The sequence below is a fragment of the Leptodactylus fuscus genome, chromosome 3 (genome assembly GCF_031893055.1).
Source record: "Leptodactylus fuscus isolate aLepFus1 chromosome 3, aLepFus1.hap2, whole genome shotgun sequence".
NCBI lineage: Eukaryota > Metazoa > Chordata > Amphibia > Anura > Leptodactylidae > Leptodactylus > Leptodactylus fuscus.
In genome coordinates, this window is record NC_134267.1 from 223,521,181 (window position 1) to 223,544,166 (window position 22,986).

The 22,986-nt window shown below is 44.5% G+C and overlaps 1 protein-coding gene across 1 annotated transcript in view; it reads right to left on the reverse strand.

Annotated features, from left to right (window-relative positions):
* Window positions 1-16,133: 16,133 nt before the first annotated feature.
* LOC142198576 (protein eva-1 homolog C-like) overlaps window positions 16,134-22,986 on the reverse strand; it is a 212,046-nt gene continuing 205,193 nt past the window's right edge. Inside the window, exons 8-9 of the mRNA XM_075269606.1 lie at window positions 16,370-17,761; window positions 16,134-16,263 (exon numbers count right to left, since the gene is read on the reverse strand). Of these exons, the coding sequence (XP_075125707.1) occupies window positions 17,391-17,761 (371 nt within the window). The 3' untranslated portion in view covers window positions 16,134-16,263; window positions 16,370-17,390. The remainder of the gene's footprint in view (window positions 16,264-16,369; window positions 17,762-22,986) is intronic.

A 22,986-nucleotide genomic window follows, 5' to 3' on the forward strand; every position in this document is an offset into this window, starting at 1 on the left:
GATAATGGCCTAGGGGTTTCTCTATCAAAGTCCACTGTGAGAGTTAACGGTGGAACAACACACAATCATTTAGGTTCTGTTCTTTGGTTTAGCTTTAATGGGGTCGCGCCACAAGGGACACTTATCCTCTATGCACAGGACAGGGAATAAGTGCCTGATCACTGGAGGGGAACAGGAGAACAGGGGACCAAGGGCCATTCACTTCAATGGGGTTACCAGAACTGTAACATTTGGCAGCACCCACAACCCCAAAGAAGTGAATGGAGTGCCGGTCATGCAAAGTGCACTGTCGCTCAATTCCTAAGGAGGACTTTAGAAGGACTTTGGGTCTCCCATTCTCCTGATCGCTGAGGGATCTGGCAGTCAGACCCTCAGGGATCGTGCACTTATACCCCGTCCTGTGGATAGTACATAAGTGTTCATAATGGCAAAATCCCCTTTATCTGTTAGCAATCTATCTGTGGGTCCATATTTTTTGTGGGTCTTGTTAGCAACTAAGATTAGGAGGCCACAGTTCTATAGCAACGTGTTTGGTTCTTAAATGGGTTGGACCAACCCGTGTGTAGACACAATGGCATACTCATTTTAGGGAATGGAAACTTCTCTGTTTCTTTAATCCTTACCATTGAACTACCCCTCCAACAGGGGTTCCCTGTCGTCCTCAACAGCGGCACAATGTGGGGTATTTCTGCCCCTGTGTGCTGGTAGGACAGGCGGATATTTAATTAGCCAATCAAATGCGTGGCAGGCCCTATAAGAGGGCACAAGAACCTCCCCTCTGCGTGTTTTTTTCTGTCCTGTGTGGACAGAGGACAGGTGGGAGGACTTGTGTCCTCTTAGAGAAGCTCAGCAGGATCACTCACCTCCTGAGCGGTTGTTTTCTTCTTGTCACCTTCTGTGCCCTGCGGGGAGAAGGTGCTTGTTAGCCATGTGTGGCTACCCCCCTCTATCCCCCCTGCCCCCCCTCTCCTCCGCTTCCCCTGCTCCTTGTGACTTACCTGACATTTTGGTGAGAGTCCGGGGACTCCGCATGCCGCCTCTGGTGGCCGCGTGGACTGCCGGCGGGTGGAACCACACTGTTGTGTATCCTGTTCCCCGCCGGCCGCTGTAAGCGCGCACTTCCGGTTTCGCCGGAAGTATCATAGCGCCATGGCAACGGCCTGGCGCTGGCGGCCGCTCACTCAGGGAAGATTCAGGCCTTATTAAAGGCCGGAAAAGACGGGGAGATGTGGGGGTAAGTGCCCGTGTTAAGGGCCTCTTGGTGGGGGGGAATGTATATCTTTGCAGACCCCTGATTACAGGGTTAGTTGTCTGGGCAGGTTGCCTCACCTGCTTTGATTGTGGCTCCGCCCACTTCCAGCCGGCCAGAATTAAGAGGCTGGCTGGCCTGGTGTCAGAGACCTTCCTGCAGTATCTGCTGAAGGCGTGCGATTGTGGTGTTCATTGATCTTGAACTCTTTTCCAGTTTGCAAACTTTATTGGGATCCGTCACCTCGCTGTCCGGTCTACAGGACCTGGTAAGATTTACCCTTTTTTTAAAAAGCTGGTATGATGTCATGGTGACAGTGTTGCATGGTCTATTATCTCTCTCTGTAGGATATGTCATCCTCTACTACCCCTCCTGGGGATGGTAGGAGGAAAACCTCTTCCAAGAGGAAACATCTTTCCTGCTTCGATTGCGACACACCACTCCCTGATGGTAGGTAGCGGCTTGAAAGGTTGTGCCCTGCGGGGTACTACTGGTCCTATAACTTGCCTATTTTCAGGCTATGAGTGGGCCCGTTGTCGCGGGTGCAGAGGTCCTCCACCTGTGGAGCCCTCTCCCAGAGATATGATGGCATGGGTCAAGGAGATGGTGAGTTTGGGCATCGCTTGGGTAAATAGTTTTTCCCTTGCTTGTACTCTCCTTTTTGTTTTGCAGGATGATTCCCTCAAAGGGATCCATTGCACCTTGTCTCAGCTCACCAGGAGACCATGCTCTGAGCTCCGTTCCTCGTCTCTACCCCCCCTTGTAACACCTGCGGGTGGCAGAGGATGATTCCTCCGAGGACGACTCAGTTATTCCAGCAGAACTGCGTTCCATTATGAACAAACGGGCAGGCTGCTGAAGTCCATCCGGTCTACAGTGGGCCGAGATGTTGACGGGGAAGCCTCCACGTCTGCCTCTGGGGGACATATTGCCTTCCATGCGGACGCCACGCTGACCGACCTTATGGCGCAGCAGTGGAAACAGCCAGAGAAAGGACATTCGCTTTCCAGGATCTTCAAGAGTTTGTTTTCTGTTAACACTACCCAGTGGGATTCCTGGGGGCCTCCCCCGAAGGTGGATTTGGCCGTAGCAAAGCTGTCCCGCAGAACCCTGGTGCCCTTGGAAGATGGTTCAAATCTTCAGGACCCTCTGGATCGTAGGGCGGACTCCGTTCTGAAGAAGGTCTACTCAGCTTCCTCCGCGCAAGCCTCTGTGGCCATAGCCTCCTCTATGGTTGGTGACTTTTTGCGCAACCGCTTAGCCGCCTTGGAGCGGGATATAGACTTGGGCGTAGACAGAGATGAGATTCTGGCCTCTATGAAAAGAGTTCATAGGGCTGCAGATTATTTGGCGGAATCCTCCTGCCATCAATTAAAAATCTCCGCCAAATCTATGGCGTTGTCTACTGCGGCATGTAGACCCCTTTGGCTAAAGCCTTGGCAGGCAGATTTTGCGTCTAAAGCAGCACTCTGTGCTCTCCCCTTTGAGCTGGGAAGGGTGTCTGGCCAAAGCTTAGACGCCATTATGGAGGGATTAGCTGAAGGTAGGGGAAGGTCCCTACCTCAAGCATCCAGGGGCAGACGTGCTCCCTCTAGAGGCAGAGGTTCTTCCTCTAATTATAGACGCCCTTCCCAACAACGGCGTTTTAGATATCGCCCTAGGGGAGCTGGTCGTGGCGCTTCCAAGGAGGACACCAAGAGGAAGCCTGAGTTTTGACGTGGGGCAGCTCCCTCTGGCCCCCCTTCCTGTGGGAGGACGTCTTTCCTCCTTTTCCAGAGCATGGTTCACCCATATCCAAGACCCATGGGTGTTGAAGATCATACAACACGGGTATCACATCGACTTTCATCTTCCACCTCCAGATCGGTTCGTTTCCACCCAAACTCTTCCACCTTCTCAGCAGGCCAGTCTAGAAGCCTTGGTTGCCGAATATGTTACCAAGGGCGCCCTGGAGAAGGTACCAGCCTCAGACCTCGGTCTGGGAGTCTACTCCCCCGTCTTTCTGGTCCCCAAGTTCACCGGGGGCTGGAGGATGATAATAGATCTGAGGTACCTCAATTGGTTTATCAGGAAGAGGTCATTTCGAATGGAAACCGTGGATTCCGTGGCTGTGTTTCTTCAGCCAGGAGAGGTGATGGTTACCCTCGATTTGAAGGACGCCTATCTACATGTCCCCATTGCTCATTTCCACAGGAAGTTCCTCAGGATTGCCGTCGCTATGGCCGGCCACAGGGAGCACTATCAATTCACAGCTCTGCCATTCGGCATCACATCCGCCCCACTGGTATTCACCAAGGTGATTGCTCCGGTCGCCGCGGCCCTCAGACTTCAGGGTCTTTTCATCGTCCCTTATCTAGACGACTGGCTACTGAAAGCTCAGTCTCCTGCTGCTCTCCTCCAGCAGCTCAACCTTGCCATCAACTTCCTACAGGAGTTAGGATTATCAATTGGGAGAAGTCCGAAATCGTTCCATCCACCTGAAGAAAATTCCTCGGATTTATAGTGGATTCAGAAGCGATGCAGATCTTCCTCTCCAGTCCAAGGAAGGAAAGAATCCAAGCCAGTGCACGATTCCTATTGTGCACTCGGCAGGTAACCATCCGGACCGCCATGAGAGTCCTGGGCCTGATGTCATCCTCGGCCAGGGCGGTGCCTTGGGCTTTATGGCATTTGCGTCCCCTGCAGATGGAAGTGTTGAGAACCTGGAACAGGTCTCCACGGGGATTGCACAAGAAGATCTGCCTTTCTCCCGCTACCCGTCTTTCCCTCAGATGGTGGATACACCTGAAAGACGGAAGGTCCACGGTCCCGACAGTGTGGACCCTGTTGACAACAGATGCATCCCAGTGGGGATGGGGAGCCCATTGTCAAGACAAAACTGTACAAGGACGATGGAGATGTCCGGAGCTGGGGTCATCCAATCTCAAGGAACTCAGAGCAGTGTACCTGGCCCTAGTACACTTTGCCCCAGAATTGAAAGGCAAGTCTGTCAAAAACCGGTCAGACAATATGACGGTGGTAGTCTATATAAACAAACAAGGGGGCACCAGGTCACCAACCTTGCTGAGAGAGACGAATCTCATATTTGCTTAGACGGAGAAGAATCTGGTCCAGTTATCCGCTGTTCACATAAAGGGCTCCCTGAACATAGTAGCGGATCAGCTGAGTCAGGGTATTACCGTATCAGGAGAATGGTCTCTCAATCCAGACGTATTTCAACAGATCGTCCAGAGATGGGGTCTCCCGGAGGTCGATCTTATGGCTACCCGACTCAACGCCAAGGTGGGGACCTTCTGCTCTCTGTACCAGGAGGACAATCCCTTGGCGGTGGATGCCCTGTCCATCCCATGGAGGTTCAGGCTGTTTTACATATTTCCTCCAATTCCAATCATACCGAAGGTATTGATAAAAATAAGACAGGACCAAGCCTCGGGAATAGCCATAATCCCGTTCTGGCCAAAAAGGGCTTGGTTTGCTCAGCTCATACAAATGAGTCAGGGCATATATTGGAGGCTTCTCCCACTCCCAGACCTGGTAACCCAAGGAGAGCTGAGATGCCAGGATCTGAGGAGACTCAACCTGACAGCCTGGAGGTTGACCAGTCCCTATTGAGAAATAGAGGACTGCCACAAGCCGTCTTGAAGACCCTATCCAGCGCCAGAGCAGATTCGACTAACAGGAACTACCGTCGAATAGGTAACATCTTTAATGCCTGGTGTCTGCAGCATCAAGTGGACTCCACCGATCCCCCTACGGAGGCGATCCTGGACTTCCTTCAAGACGGACTAGACAGAGGTCTTGCTGCGGCCACACTCAAGGTACACGTAGCGGCCCTGTCCGCCTATCTGGGGAGGCGTTTGTCTCAGGATCCTTTAGTGAGCACCTTTATTAAAGGGGCAACTAGGCTGAGACCGGTGGTAAACACCCCTGTCCACCAATGGGACCTTATTCCGGTCCTGAACGCCCTATGTGGCCAGCCATTTGAACCTCTGGAAGAGGTCTCCCTCAAGTCGCTAACCGGCAAAATGGCGCTGCTATTGGCAGTCACACCTGCCAAACGCGTTAGTGAACTACAAGCTTTGTCCGCTGAGGAGCCATATACCACCTTTTTCTCTGACCATGTACAGCTTAGGTTCCTCCCTGGGTTTTGTCCCAAGGTGCCATCTGCTGTAAACAGGAACCAACTGATTTCCCTTCCAGTATTTTTTCCGTTCCCTTCTTCTGCTGAAGAAGAAAGATGGCACAAGCTGGATGTGGTTAGATGCCTGCAGATCTACTTGCAGCGCACTCGCCCCTTTAGGTGGACTGAAAACCTGTTGGTCAGCTACACGGGGAAAAACAAGGGCGCCAAAGCCGCCAAAGCTACAATATCCCGGTGGGTTACCGAGACTATTAGAGTCGCCTATACCGCCCAAGGGCTGTCGGCTCCATCTTTCCTTCATGCCCATTCAACCAGGGCAGTGTCCACTTCACGGGCAGAAAGAAGTGCTTTGTCTGTGGACCAAATATATGCAGCTGCCTCTTGGGCATCTGAATCCACCTTCATTCGGCATTACCGCCTGAAGGACCAAGTGGCAGATTCCACTGCCTTTGCCCAGACCAGTTTAAGTTCGGTCATGGGTTTGTCCCACCCATCTTGGGGACCTGCTTGCTATATCCCCACATTGTGCCGCTGTTGAGGACGACAGGGAACGAGTGATTATGAAGATAATCTTGTTTCCCTTAGTCCTAACAGCGGCACAAGATTTCCCACCCTGGGAATCATATCTTATGTATAAAACTGTATATAAATGTAATGGAGGTACTTTTGTGTTTACACGCAGAGGGGAGGTTCTTGTGCCCTCTTATAGGGCCTGCCACGCATTTGATTGGCTAATTAAATATCCGCCTGTCCTACCAGCACACAGGGGCAGAAATACCCCACATTGTGCCGCTGTTAGGACTAAGGGAAACAAGATTATCTTCATAATCACTCATTGGTCCAATTCCTGGAATAGAATATACAGGTGACATGACACCATAGGGGTTACAATTGTTGGCTGCATCATGGACACCTTGTGTTCGGGTCCTACAAGATCACCATCTGCTTGGAGTTCACGTGTTCCTCTTGGTGCTCTGGTTTTCTACAGCTTTGTACCGGAAGACCTTTCAGTTTCCGATGACTTTGGCTCATATAATATTGTTTTTGAATAAAGGATATGCATTGTAATAATACAATAAACACACACAAAAGAAAAAATGACTAGAAATCTGCTTCTGTTTAGGTGATGTCCTAGGGCCCATGTGGTCAATGCTACTCTCATTCTAAGAAATACTAGAAACGAATAATTGAGTTACTGGATAAAAAGCAATTCAATGGCTTTGTTAGAAGAAGATGTAAGAGGATGATGGCCTGAGGGGTGAAAAGCTGGTCGCCTACAAAGGCCAGATGTGCTCTGGAAACACTGCAAGACCTTGGGTTTTTGGAAAGCCACCAGGGTCTCAGGAAGAAGGACATGCCTCATTTACTTCTGGGAATTCCATGATGTTGTTTTAATGGCTGATTTATCCCAGACAGCAGCCGGCTGAGTCCATGGAGGTTGCCAGGCTCTTATCAGAGAGCTTCCAATGGACTACAAAGAGAGCATTGGGTTTCTTGCCATTGACACTTATCACCTATTTACAGGAGAAATGCTTTATGATTGCATTTGGACCCTTGCCTATGACTAGAATGGGGCTCTGAAGCCCCCTCTTCTTCCTCACTGCAGGATGCAGATGGACAAACCTGATTTGACTTGAATTTTCCAAATGTTTCAAACTTGATCCAAACTTTTGGGGTTTGTCATCTATGAATCACTATTACAATCTGGGGTTTCTTTGGACACCTAATTGTGGAGATGCGGAATGATAACAAACAATTACACTCACCTTCCATCACTTGGACTCCCTTGAGGTATCCGGCGCTCCCTTCGAATCTTTGTCTGGCCTCCTGGCTGATGTCACGCACCTGGGGGACCGCTGAAGCCTGTGATTGGGACTCACGGGCACGCCATAGTCATAACAAGTGCCCTGATGTTGGTACACTACTGGGACCCAATAACGTACCCACCACTCAATTCAGTTTCTATGTTGTTGAAACAGAACAACAATATACTTGGCTATCCCTATCAGTCCCATGAGCTCCTGTCACTCTAATATCCTCCTGACTGAGGTCCTCACAGGGGTGTCTCAGGACCTTATTCTAAAAACTGATGCCAAACAAATTACACTTGTCCATCAAAACAAACAAACGAACACGGAAGGGAGGCAAAAAATATGCAAACTGACCATTAGAAACTAACTGATTCATCCATTTTTCGAGGTTGAGAAATAGACATGGTTGTGGGAATATAACCTTAGATACTTTTATCGCCTTGTTTGGCAAGGGGGCAGGCTTAGTAGGTGGGGCTTAGTAAAGGTGAATGGCTTACAATATGACAATGTGCTCCAAAATTACACAAGAATTTTGGTGCAAACTAAACCAACTAAAAAGTTCTATAAGCTGAGACTACCCAGTCTAAAAATATATCCGATTTATCAACCAGCGTCAGTCAATTTATGTAATTTATGTTCTAAATTTTGCAACAGGAGCTACATCTAAATTAGAGATGATGGTTCTCATCAAACCATAGGCCCACAAATAAACCATGGTCAGTTCATCCCTATCTGTGTGCCAAGGGAGGTGTAGAAAGATAATAAACACTGAAAATCTCATCTCCTGGGCTCCCGTACAGTCCACTTCCATTGTCTTCTCTCAACTTCTGGCTTACTGGGTGATTGTCACATAGGTTGCACTGTTGTCAGGATGCTTCCATGTAAGTATAATGAGTTCGGCACACCCCAAGTGGCCACATGGCCACAGAGGTCTCAGCAGTCCCTTGGGGCCTTTGACATCATCCAGGAGGACAGAAGATAATAGAAGATCTTGCCAGATGGAAAGAGCCCAAGCCAGGTGAAGGAAGGTGAGTATCAGTGTTTATTATTTTATTTCACCTCCACCAGAGTATAATAATGATTTGTGGATGGCCATCCCCAATTTTGGAAAATTCTTGTACAAAACTAAACTAAATATCTACAGAATTAATTTTGCAAGTTTCACCCATCTCTACTCGTGATTCAAGCCTATGGGTCTATAATACTTGGCCCTATAGCATTTTCTCCTCTTCATATAACATATATGGAAATCTCCTGGTAGGAATATAACAACATCTGTGTTCAGTAAAAAATGCTGGTGAAACTAGTGCAGAACATTGCGCCATTTTACCTATTACAATATCAGGCGTGTAGAAGAAAAATGGCTTCCTTTGTCTAGTCAGTGTGGTCTAATGGACTCCACTCCTGTTCATTATGGAAAGGTTCTGTCAAGTATTCCTATAACAGAGCAAAATAACAAAAATACTAGTGCAGATGTGAACAGAGCCTTAGACGTTCCTATATACAATGTGACTTCAGCAGATGTGACTTTACAGATTTAATTAGTAGAAAAAGGAAAACTGAGATCGATCCCTTATAGCCAGAGGTGAAGAGGGCCATCGTATCACCCTGTAGTCAATGATATAGGAGATTGCCACAGGTGTCACGGGGGTGTCAAGTATTACACACCAGCTGTCCATGGCTTCTTAGACTCACCCATTTGAAGATGATAGATGTTGGGAATCCTAATAGAGGTCAAAGGGCACAATTTGCTAACAAATTAGAGTAAAGATGTATAGGGACGGTGTAAGGTAGACACAATGGAAAGTCACCATAGAAGTGTTAGGATTAGAAACCCTTTATCAATATTCCTTTTTGGGGGGGAATTCAGAGAATCTTTGATTGCTTCTGATATGTCTTTTTTAGCAAATACTTGTATTCTCCATTAAAAAAAAATTTTTTTTATAATTATATGTGCCCTTCCTCTCTTATTGGAGGGGATAATATAAAAGAATAAGTGACACTACTTCATCCATCGGCCCCAGTACTGAGTTGGTCTCTTTTTGGCACTCCAATGATTATGTCAATGATCTCCCACTTGGCTGCTGCAGCCATCACCGGCCCCAGTGGTCATGTCCAGTAGTCAGGGACTTCATTCCTCAATGGTGATGAGCAAGAGGTCGGTGATGGGCTTCAAAGGCAATGTGGGGGATCGCTGAATTATAGTCGATAGACTAGATCGAACTCAAGGAAAACTGCGGCCATTGATTTGGGAGTGGATTCCACCACCGAATCTGGGGCAGATTCCGCTCCACAGGATATGGGAAAGAAAAAATCTGCATCCTACTCCATCTTGCCGCAGATTCTATGGCTTGGGGTTCCCTGATGATTAGGCCCATTCATTCGGCCCTAATAAGCATGGAAATCTATAACAGAATACCTTTGCCCTGCATTTTGATTCTATCGCAGCTAGACCAAGGCCAAATGTACGACACCCGAAAATGATGAGGAATTTCTCTTAATTTACATCCACATGAACCTAGCCCAAGGCTGGAAAGTGAAGAAGAATTTGAGGCGGTCTTCCATCTAACATTGTGCTCCACTTTCCGGCCCTATACTTTTTGACCATGAAATTTACTCGCTGAGTAGCCTCAAATAATGGGATTAATCTGGCGCCCTGGATTCTGCAATTGAACCAGTCACGGAATCCACAGCAAAAGCAAGGAGGGCCCTTCTTTTTTCAAGAAGTGGGCAGTATTGCCTCCCATTGTAAAAATTGCCAGGGATCTCATTCAGTTGGGACCATACACTACCCTACTTATACAGTCCTATGAAAAAGTTTGGGCACCCCTATTAATCTTAATCATTTTTAGTCCTAAATATTTTGGTATTTGCAGCAGCCATTTCAGTTTGATATATCTAATAACTGATGGACACAGTAATATTTCAGGATTGAAATGAGGTTTATTGTACTAACAGAAAATGCGCAATATGCATTAAACCAAAATTTGACCGGTGCAAAAATATGGGCACCTCAACAGAAAAGTGACATTAATATTTAGTACATCCTCCTTTTGCAAAGATAACAGCCTCTAGTCGCTTCCTGTAGCTTTTAATCAGTTCCTGGATCCTGGATGAAGGTATTTTGGACCATTCCTCTTTACAAAACAATTCAAGTTCAGTTAAGTTTGATGGTCGCCGAACATAGACAGCCCGCTCTCAAATGATCTGAAAACAAAGATTGTTCAACATAGTTGTTCAGGGGAAGGATACAAAACGTTGTCTCAGAGATTTAACCTGTCAGTTTCCACTGTGAGGAACATAGTAAGGAAATGGAAGACCACAGGGACAGTTCTTGTTAAGCCCAGAAGTGGCAGGCCAAGAAAAATATCAGAAAGGCAGAGAAGAAGAATGGTGAGAACAGTCAAGGACAATCCACAGACCACCTCCAAAGAGCTGCAGCATCATCTTGCTGCAGATGGTGTCACTGTGCATCAGTCAGCAATACAGCGCACTTTGCACAAATAGAAGCTGTATGGGAGAGTGATGAGAAAGAAGCCGTTTCTGCACGTACGCCACAAATAGAGTTGCCTGAGGTATGCAAAAGCACATTTGGAGAAGCCAACTTCATTTTGGAAACAAAGATTGAGTTGTTTGGTTATAAAAAAAGGCGTTATGCATGGCGTCCAAAAAGAAACAGCATTCCAAGAAAAACACTTGCTACCCACTGTAAAATTTGGTGGAGGTTCCATCATGCTTTGGGGCTGTGTGGCCAATGCCGGCATCGGGAATCTTGTTAAAGTTGAGGGTCGCATGGATTCCACTCAGTATCAGCAGATTCTTGAGAATAATGTTCAAGAATCAGTGACGAAGTTGAAGTTACGCCGGGGATGGATATTTCAGCAAGACAATGATCCAAAACACCGCTCCAAATCCTCAGGCATTCATGCAGAGGAACAATTACAATGTTCTGGAATGGCCATCCCAGTCCCCAGACCTGAATATCATTGAACATCTGTGGGATGATTTGAAGCGGGCTGTCCATGCTCGGCGACCATCTAACTTAACTGAACTTGAATTGTTTGTCCAAAATACCTTTATCCAGGATCCAGGAACTGATTAAAAGCTACAGGAGGCGACTAGAGGCTGTTATCTTTGCAAAAGGAGGACGTACTAAATATTAATGTCACTTTTCTGTTGAGGTGCCCATACTTTTGCACCGGTCAAATTTTGGTTTAATGCATATTGCACATTTTCTGTTAGTACAATAAACCTCATTTCAATCCTGAAATATTACTGTGTCCATCAGTTATTAGATATATCAAACTGAAATGGCTGTTGCAAACACCAAAATATTTAGAACTAAAAATGATTAAGATTAATAGGGGTGCCCAAACTTTTTCATAGGACTGTATATAGATGGATATATATATACAGTATATATATGTATTTATTTATTTATACAATGGGGCGTTGCAAGACTCTGAAGACATCTGGGTCATCATGATAAAAAAATTCACATTTACAGAGATGTTAGTATATGTATATGTGTGTGTATTTGTATATAGATGCATGTATATATATGTGTATGTATCAGGGGCATTGCTAAACAGAAAACATCTGGGTCACCATAATAGAAAAGCCGCCCGTTTGATGTGTAGGAAAGCAGTCACTGAAAAGAGAGAACTTCTTCCATCTCTATATGCGTGACATTTCTAGAATGTGTGCTTCCCGCATTGTGCACCACACAAAGCCCATGTGTCCTTCACACCACACACACGTCACACACACACAATAGCCACCTCGGAGAAGTCTCATGTTCACTTCCTGTACGTTTCTGTTTCGACTGGTCCAGTTTGTTCTTCCTCCAGTTTCTTTGTGTCTTACACAATGCTTGCCGCTCTTCCAGATCCTCTGTGTACATCATGTAACAGAAGTAACTACCTGCTACCACTTTACAGTTTCTTCTCTAGTCACATTCAAAGCTGAATATATAGAATTCTCCTGATTGTTTGGTAACAGATAATTGAAGCCAAGAACTTTACTAATCAAACAGTGGAGCAGGCAATGTAAGAATGCGCCAAATGTATCAAAGTCAAATATTGCTGCACACTCAAAAAGCTTAAGCCGCTCCTCTTTCCTGCCAAACCACACCCTTCCCTTCTAAACTACACCCCTTCCAAGGTATAATATATGTCTAAACACATAATGAATTGCGTTCACCAATTAGATCGTCAGTAGGTGGCGCAACAAACAACCTTTCCCATGGCGTATCTCTTAAGCACAATAGAGTTCCGACTCATCACATATAAGACATGACTTCACATATAACACATGATACAACATAGAGCAAAACTAGTGTAACTAGGAATGGCTCGGCCTCAAGGCAAACATTTGACATGGGGCCCCCAACTTTGACCACGAACGCCCCCATTCACCCACACAAACCGCATTCCTGCACAAACTATTATGGCCCATATTACCCTCTACATACATTATTATGCCCCATAGTGGCCCCTGCACACAGTATTATGTCACATTGTGGCCCCTCCACACAGTATTATGTCACATTGTGGCCCTGCACATAGTATTATGCCCCACAGCGGCTCCCGTACACAATATTATGCCCGTGGCAGCCCCCTGCACAAAGTATATGCCCCATAGTGGCCCCTGCACACAGTATTATGCCCCATAGTGGCCCCTGCACACAGTATTATGCCCCATAGTGGCCCCTGCACACAGTATTATGCCCCATAGTGGCCCCTGCACACCCTGACTACCCTGTTACAATTTTTATACTCTGGAGTCTATTCAGACCTTAGAGTATAATGATCAAAGACCCAGGGGAGGATACAAACATAAAAAACACTGTTACTTACCTATCCTGGGCTCCAGCGCACTCCCCGCTGATTTCAGCCATCCTCACAGGTACAGGTGTCACGTGAGCGCAGGCTCGTCCCACGTGATGTCTGTGACGTCACCAATTAGACCCAAAGCCTGTCGGATCACAGGAGAGGTAAGTAATAGTGTGTTTATGTTCCTCACCTCCCCTAGGCCTCCGATCATTATACTCTGGAGCCTCACTTACTGACCCACGCTCCAGCTCACAGCCACATCCACAGATGGGGAAGCACAGGTGGCCGTGAGCCGGAGAGAGAACTGGCAAGTAAATAGGGCCCATTACCTGATGGGGTTACTCCAACAGGTAATGGCCTATTAAAAAAAAACCATCAAGGGCCAGCCAGGTCCCCTAATGTCCCGGGCCATGTAGCAGACGCTACCATGACTAACCCGGTAGTTACGCCACTGCGATAACCCATAAACAGCTTGTTAGTACTATGTTCTTACTCTACTTACGAGCACACTTTGGGCAGGGGTTTAACCCCACCCTGTGCAACACCACCCATTCAAGGTGCGTCTCCACACCTCCTTACATCTCTATAAGGTGGATTATAGTACCAGGCTAGTGAATGAAGTTTTTCAGTTTTATCTACATGCTTCAGATGCATAGAAATCTGACCCGTGTGAACTAACCCTGATATTAGACAAGGGGACAAGCGTATTCGTAATAGTCACACTAATCCCTAAGCAGTCAGTCCCTTTAAGAGAACTTTTTTCATGATTTCTATATGTTTTGCATTGTATAACTTAGTCATTTCAAAAAGTTGTTTTATTCGCTTCCTTTTTCCATCACATTTGGTCATACATACAAATACGTTTTTTGTTCCTTTGATAAAATATATAAAAATATTGTGCATTGCCATTCGTAAAGGAAACATAGCTTGACAAACAGGTACTCAATAAGGCACATCATTGTGCAGCATTTCCAAAAATACTTATATATATATATTTATATATATATTAAAAAAGTCCAACCTCTCTGAGGCTGTTATTATCTGACACGTCACTCATAGGTCAGGGTCATCACTTTGTACAAGTCACAAGAAGGTCTTCATTTCATATAGTCATTATATACACAGAGCTGGATTTACAATTTGGAACTTAAAGGGTAACTTTGGGCAAAAAATGGGCAAAATTTACCTAAATGCCACCAGCTTTTGCTATTTTTCTTTTTCCTTCACCTACTATAAATGTTCTGGCATTTCAACAGTTGTGGCTGGCAGTGGGGTAAGGTAGCATCTGTCATCAGTGCTTGTAATGGTCTATCCAGCTTTAAACACCATTTTACATTGTTATAGATAGATTATTTGGACATATATATATATATATATATATATATATATATATATATATATAGTACAGGATAAGTAATGTAATGTATGTACACAGTGACTGTACCAGCAGAATAGTGAGCGCAGCTCTGGAGTATAATACAGGATATAACTCAGGATCAGTACAGGATATGTAATGTAATGTATGTACACAATGACTGCACCAGCAGAATAGTGAGCGCAGCTCTGGAGTATAATACAGGATGTAACTCAGGAGCAGTACAGGATAAGTAATGTAATGTATGTACACAGTGACTGTACCAGCAGAATAGTGAGTGCAGCTCTGGAGTATAATACAGGATGTAACTCAGGATGAGTACAGGATAAGTAATGTAATGTATGTACACAGTGACTGTACCAGCAGAATAGTGAGTGCAGCTCTGGAGTATAATACAGGATGTAACTCAGGATCAGTACAGGATAAGTAATGTAATGTATGTACACAGTGACTGCACCAGCAGAATAGTGAGCGCAGCTCTGGTGTATAATACAGTATGTAACTCAGGATCAGTACAGGATAAGTAATGTAATGTATGTACACAGTGACTGTACTAGCAGAATAGTGAGTGCAGCTCTGGAGTATAATACAGTATGTAACTCAGGATCAGTACAGGATAAGTAATGTAATGTATGTACACAGTGACTGTACTAGCAGAATAGTGAGTGCAGCTCTGGAGTATACTACAGGATGTAACTGAGGATCAGTACAGGATAAGTAATGTAATGTATGTACACAGTGGCTGTACCAGCAGAATAGTGAGCGCAGCTCTGGAGTATAATACAGGATGTAACTCAGGATCAGTACAGGATAAGTAATGTAATGTATGTACACAGTGACTGTACTAGCAGAATAGTGAGTGCAGCTCTGGAGTATACTACAGGATGTAACTGAGGATCAGTACAGGATAAGTAATGTAATGTATGTACACAGTGACTGTACCAGCAGAATAGTGAGGGCAGCTCTGGAGTATAATACAGGATGTAACTCAGGATCAGCAATAGGATAAGTAATGTAATGTATGTACACAGTGACTGTACCAGCAGAATAGTGAGTGCAGCTCTGGAGTATAATACAGGATGTAACTCAGGATGAGTACAGGATAAGTAATGTAATGTATGTACACAGTGACTGTACCAGCAGAATAGTGAGTGCAGCTCTGGAGTATAATACAGGATGTAACTCAGGATCAGTACAGGATAAGTAATGTAATGTATGTACACAGTGACTGCACCAGCAGAATAGTGAGCGCAGCTCTGGTGTATAATACAGTATGTAACTCAGGATCAGTACAGGATAAGTAATGTAATGTATGTACACAGTGACTGTACCAGCAGAATAGTGAGTGCAGCTCTGGAGTATAATACAGGATGTAACTCAGGATCAGTACAGGATAAGTAATGTAATGTATGTACACAGTGACTGTACCAGCAGAATAGTGAGTGCAGCTCTAGAGTATAATACAGGATGTAACTGAGGATCATTACAGGATAAGTAATGTAATGTATGTACACAGTGACTGCACCAGCAGAATAGTGAGCGCAGCTCTGGAGTATAATACAGGATATAACTCAGTAGAAGATAAGTACTGCAATGTTACTTATTATTTTAGGTACTCTATATCTACATATACAAACTAAAATGGTGTTCAAATATGGACATATGCTTTAAGAATCTTTAATATATATGGGCGATTATTGTAATAAATAACCCTGTACATTAACCGGACACTTCATGTAAAATGTATATACTGTGTTATGATTGATGCAGGGCTTGATAGATTGGAGCATGACACAGGAATTCAGCATCAGAGATTCCCAATGTCTTGTTCAGCCCTATGTATAAGATTTGTTCTTTTAAATTTACCATATCAAGATGAGGGTACGTTAGACAGACTAGGACTCTATCACCTAAGACCCACATCCAGTTGGAGCTGGCTTTGAGTATTGTAGTATTAACATCACTTGAACAGGGCTGTGCTGAAGTTCCCTGCTCAAAAGGTAGTCAGGACCAGAGATATGGAATGGCCTTCATTTTCAGAGTTAATGCGTGTTTCAAAGGTCGGATTCCCACCGATCACAAAATGGTAACCATTGGCCACATGTTCCTTCAGCCAATGGTCAACTCCTCCAACTTTGACATAGAAATATTTCAGTTGGCAGATGAGAATAAGCTTCTACAAGACACTTCTGGCAGTGACTCTTCAGGCAGAGGAAACAAAGGACTGGATATGTTAAAAACCAACGTGCCCAGTCTTTCTTTTCCTCCCACATCTCCAATTAGAAGGTCCCCATATGAGACCATCGAATGATTCCATCAAAATTCGGCAGGTTCAAACTATCTTCATCTAAATCAACTCTAACCATGCCGAAAGTTCCCTGAAACTCCCCAATTGTAAATCCAGCTCTGCTACCGTACATCGACCCTGAAAGCTTATGAAAATACAACAGTACTTCATCCCTGAGGTGTCAGTTCTAAATGCTGCCAAAAAACGGGGAAAATTTCAAAACACCTATTAAATATCACAGACTGTACAATCACCAAGAGGATTTCACGTCTGCAAGGAACATATATTGTCTTTCAGGTTGTTCTCTGTCAAAAAGGAAAATGCCCAAAATAGTTGTAATAAAGTCTTGCATTGTATCGTTCCATTGTCCATGCTGGTAACATCACCCCAAATGGAGAACATGGAGAGTCATCAAGGACCAGCCTCAGACAACATCACTAGTGTCTCAGTAAAGACTAGCTCATAACCAGTGGCCTCCTGTCAATTGTCCTCTCGAGCAACAGGAACACCGGTAGTGGTCTTCTGTCAATTGTCCTCTCGGACAACAGGAATAAGTGTCATGTTTTTGTTGTTCCAACGGCCTGAACATTGAGGAATTGCTCAGCTTGCACTCATAAATAATTGCTTCCTCTGCCTATCCTGTCCCTGTCGCTCAGAAAATACAAGTTTCCCATTGTTCACCGCAGTTTGTTCCTAATAATAACGGTTAAGACTCCTTGTTCCTGGGATGTCCGGTTGTCCGTTCATCCAAATCTCTCGGATGATGCGTTCCCTTTCTTCAAGCCTTTGCGCTCTCTCAAGTTCTTCTGCAGAAGTGAAAACGTTCATATTTAAAGTCCTCTCAAAGCGCCTGTGCCTCCTGGCCGAGAGGTCGGAGGTGGTGTCCGAGTCATCGTCGCTGTCGCTGGTATCGCTATCACTATCCTGTTTCCTGGGGTTCTTCTTCACCGTGGACCTTTTACAGTCTGTCTGACAGGATATCCTCATTACTAAAGCCACTAGTGTCAGAATTAGGCCAATGCACACTCCAGATACGAAATACAAAGCGGCTCTCTCCGGATTTTCTAGAAATAAATCAGAAAGACATGTCAGGGCTAGGGAAGTAAAACAAGAAACAATGGAGTTTATCAAACTGATTTAGAATTAATGGCTTTTCTTCTTCCACCATTGTCCATTGTGATGAGCCTTTACTTGTCCCAGGGCTCAGTAACAAGTCATGGTAAGAACCTGTAGCATTTTTTAACAAAGTAACACAAAAAACAATGCTCATCCGTGAAACAACCGCTGCTCCAAAAAAAAGCCCTTGGTCAGTGGTGACATGCCCATATGCCCACACAACCCTACAGCCAACACCAGATAGTAGGTATTAGATTATTTTTATCAGGGACATTTATGAATAAATGTATGGTAGATGTAGGTTCCACTTGTGGGACCTCCATCTATCTTGAAAACAGGGGTCCCTATGGCTCACCCCAGGGACTTCTATGGGACTTTTAAGAATGATCAAGTCTCCATGTGCTAGGAGAACTCATCTCTCAGTATGTACAAGGTTTTTTTCAGCATTCCTAGTATGGACAGACATACCACCGGTCCATAAGGACCTGCTGGAGGCATAGTGTCCCATATGCTGCTGAAAGGTACAATTTAAAGGGGTTTTCTGATTATATAAAGTAATGGTGGGTGTCCAACTACTGGGATCCCCAACGATCCTTACTATGAAGGACCCATAGTGCTGATACATCATTGTCCAGTGGTGTGCCAGTAATATGGCTGACCATAAATAAGCTCACTTGCGTATTCCCTGCACAGCAAGTGCCAAGGGTATCGCTATGCAAACAAAAACAGTGGGAGTCTCAAAAGATGAATTTCCACCAATAGCAAAATGATATATAGTCCTTTTCTGATAGATTAGTACGCCAATAATAGGCGGATCATAGAGTGCTTTACTACTAGGGTACCCATCAATCAACTGTATACTGGGTGAAAGCATGAGTGTAAGTGTTCAAATTCTCTACAGCACCACCACAGGTAACATTAAGTATTACATAGTTCTCATCTGTATCACTGGCCTGCTTTTGTATTACATGGGCGTACCAGGTCCTCCAGTAAACAAGGTACTTTTTATAGCCGCTCTCTGCTCTGGTTTATGGATGGAGATCCTAAACAGAGATGGGCGAATCTTGCGAGATTCATTTTGCAAATATTTGTTAGGTTCTGAACCAGGAATGCTATTGTTATACTCTGGGGTCTCTTCAGTATAATAAGTGGAGGTCCAGGGGAAGTGTCTAAACATAATAAACACTTATACTTGGGTCTCAGTGGTCACGTGGGGTGAACCAATGTCTTGGAGCTTTAATGCAAGTATCATGATATTGGGATGTCCCGCACAACATCCCCCAGACACATGATGTCATGCGGGAGGCCGGAAGAGAAGTAAAGAGGATCCAGAGGAAGCACTAGATGCTGTGAGAGAGCCTAAGAGAGGTGAGGGAAGGTGAGAATAAGCTGTCATTATGTTTCTGCACCCTCCCCACCCCGGGCCTCTACTTACTATACTCTTCAGACCCTAGACTAGAGTCTAATAGTGATTTATGAGCAAAGAACCCCAAAAGCTTTTGGTTTAGGTTGAAACCTGAAATTTTTAGAAAATTCAGATTGAATCCGGTCTCGAATCTCTCTCTAGTCTCGAATAATAAAATGGATTTTCTATATTAGATAACCACTTTAATATCTAATGGGATGTATACCTTGAAAATACATGATCCTAAATACATTCCATCCACAATGTTTATACTCTATAACCCCACAATGCCTATGGACTTGTGTGACATATCTGGTTGTGTCATCTGCATTCTATCCATCCCAAATAATGAAAGTTAATCCCTTAACAACTTACATTCATTTAGAGGACCCACTCTGGCCCCGTGCCCAGACCACCGAAAAATGAAATTCCTACATGACCGAGGTTTGACTTATCATTTACATTTCCTTCTGTTCCTAGCCTCCTCTACACTCTCTCAATTATATCTGCCCTTCCTGTACTGCGGCAGCCTGGCAAATAGCCGGAAAACTAGATTGTAAGACAAATCGCGCATTTGGGAACTTAATAAAGTGAACTTCAGCCCAGAACATTGGCCCATTGTGCAATATTAAAAAGAAGAAATGCTGCCCGGACTCATAAGAGGACTTTTAAGAATAACAAAGAGGGATTTTTGTGATTCTAAATCTTTCTTTATCTACTTTTTAAATAGGAGACGTAGACATTTTCAGAACATCTGCTAAATCACGGAAAAACCCCATAGACCTATCGGAGGATATCTGCAGTTGAATATAGTGTCGCAATACTTTGCATTATTGAGTAGTTCCAGAATCTTATTTGGTCCAACCTATGAAACTTGAAATCTGAAAACCATACCAGAAATATGTATGGTAGGACTGACCCACCAGTGGACGGAGGCAACCTCTGGTGGGCTAATACCATCATGGGTAGCCTCATCTACACTGGTTGGCTAAAGATCATCATATTCAGTCCTGGCTGCTATATTAGAAGTTGACAATGGGTGAAGTTTGTGAATTTGGACCTGAAAAAGGTTCTCCAAAACTACTGCACTACCGTGAGTCCATGAACTCTACAAGGTTCATCGATTGACCAGTCGTAAGATGAACGTGCCAGTAGGACCAGAGGAGAATGATCTCCGCGCTTCACCTTTTATTAATACATTTCTGTTATTGATGTCCAAAATAAAACCAGCACCTTGTAAGATGAATGTGCGATGACCTCCAATTTGAAGAACACAAGGATCCTCCATCTAATTTAAGATGGACGCCCACTCAAAGTCCCCAAATGCTTAGGGAAGATGTCTGGTTTAGAAATCCCATGAAAAAAAAAATCTGATTTGATAGCAAAGGGTTCCCCGGTCCATCTCTCGCTTTGGAAGACCCCATATGTTTGTACATTGTTCATTGAGTTCTATACGTATTGTGTAATGCTTCATATCTCCTGTGGGGGTGCTGCAGGGAAATTAGACAATTGATGATACGTTTTCACCCAGAGTATCTGGAGCTTCGAGCAATTAGATACCCAGTGACCAGCTTATTTTTGGAGAAACTTCCATCAAAAAAGAGATTATCCAAAGTGGACAACCTATTGCTTTACTTAACTGAGGTGTATAATATACTTTGTAAGTCTGCGGTTAAAAGGAACACTTTAAAGAGTTAAGTGGAAGAAAATATAGACTGTGACTAATTCATTATCCTTATCTTTAAGGTAAGCATACCCTGGGGAACCAAGACTCTTGTGTCAGTGATTTCTCTGCAGTCTTTAAGAGTCGACTAAGGTTATTTTTTACACAGTGCACAAATAAGTTACTCGGAAATAATCCATCACAGTATTTCACTCCTTCTCAAAGCCGCCTAACCGGGACGGCATAGCACCTTCAATTTTGAGGTAAAGTGACCCTATTCCAAATCCCCCAAAAAGTAAACCTGGTGTAAAAGTGGTCTTGATTGAAAATATTCCAGTCCCTTGTAAAATTATGTGTCTCCATGTTAACAGACTACATACCCTGTGTAGTCTGATCCATCATCACACTCTCTTTTAGGGCTGAGCGATTATGGCCTAAATAATGATTAATTAAACATTTTACCTCGATTACAACAGCGACAACACTGAGGCCTGTGATTTGGCCACAACGGTCACATGGGCACACCAAACGACATGATGCTATTATTCTTGGCATGCCAATGTGGCCTGTGATTGGGACTTAGCAGTGATCCCAGGCTTTTGACATCACCAAGAAGATCACAGGACTGCAATTCATTCCATGGAAGGTTCACAACAGCGTCCTAGCTGACCCGGAGGTATTAGTCACTTTAGGCTCACCAACCCTATCGCCTGGGAATCTGCAATATCTGGACTCCACTGCATCATGTCAACATCCATGGACAATCTCCTCCAAACTATATATCTATAATTGCCTGATGAAGGGTTATATACCCGAAACGTTGCACTTCGTGTAATAATAAAGGAAATTTTGAAGGATAACTTCATCTGGAGAACAATTCTATCTCGCTTTGAGTCGATCACGAGAGAGAAAGCTCCAGACCTCAAGGAGGTCCAAAACAGGTGAGCATAAATGTTTTTTTTTTATTATTTACACCTCCTTTGGGCCTCCAATATCGTACTCCGGGGTTTCTATGTGAACTTGTTTGACCCAAAACGAATTAGGGACCCGAGCTACCAGAACCAGAAACAAATTTTGGGAGGTTCATCCATCCCTAGTTTATAATTATTAACCCCTTCCCGCCACAGGCATTTTTCATAGACTGGCCTGCAATAGAAGGCACTAAATGAAAAAACGGCACCTCGGTCAGCTTTGACCAAGGCGCCAGAGGAGTCAATGCCTGCGATCGATGCGGGTACCAATCGTGGGCATTAGCGCCGGGTGTCTGCTTCATAAAACAGTATGGACGTCCATGCTGTATAAGATATGTGTGCTGTATAAAACAGCAGACACCCGGTGGCTATGGTGGCCACCCGGCTCCCGAGCGGCCAACAGGTTTAAACACCCAGCATCCGCCGTACTAGTATGGCAGATGTCAAGAAGGGGTTAACATATCCATTAGCCAATGGTAGTGTCAGACAAGATGGCATGGATGTAAAATGATTGAAATAATCCATGTGAGCAAGGACACGTTGATTAAATTGAGCTAACTTTCAATCTCTGTTATTTCTCGATGAATTGCCCAACCATACTCTCTGTTATCTGTCCCCGTCCCTAATCTACCAAACTAATCTACTAACTGATGTACCAAATATAATCGGGGGACAAGAGGGGACAGCTGGACAGCAGTATGAGAGTTTGTTGTCTGGAAACATATAGAACGGCATGAGAGCTGTAGAACCAAACGAATAGGAATTTTTTGATTAAGAACTATCCCAACCTTGTTCCATTGTCATGCATTCTAGAACTAAACAATTAAATGGAGAGGTATCAGCATCGGACCCCCCATCACAAGGCCTATAGCGATAGTTTGTTACTAATCTTGGTGCAGTGTCCTAAAGTAAAGGGTCAATGAGAAAGGACAACGTCTTGTAGGACTATCCCAGGATTTCTATTCTTGAAATGTGCCTAATAGATCATCTATATGGTTACACCGGGGCACTTCAGACAGATTCCAGGGCATATGGGGCTGCTGTTTACAGCACGGGTCTGACATTATCCTTTCATGTTCGGACCTCTACGCTACAGCTGCTGCTCTTGGACCGTTTAAGACTCCACTTGTAACA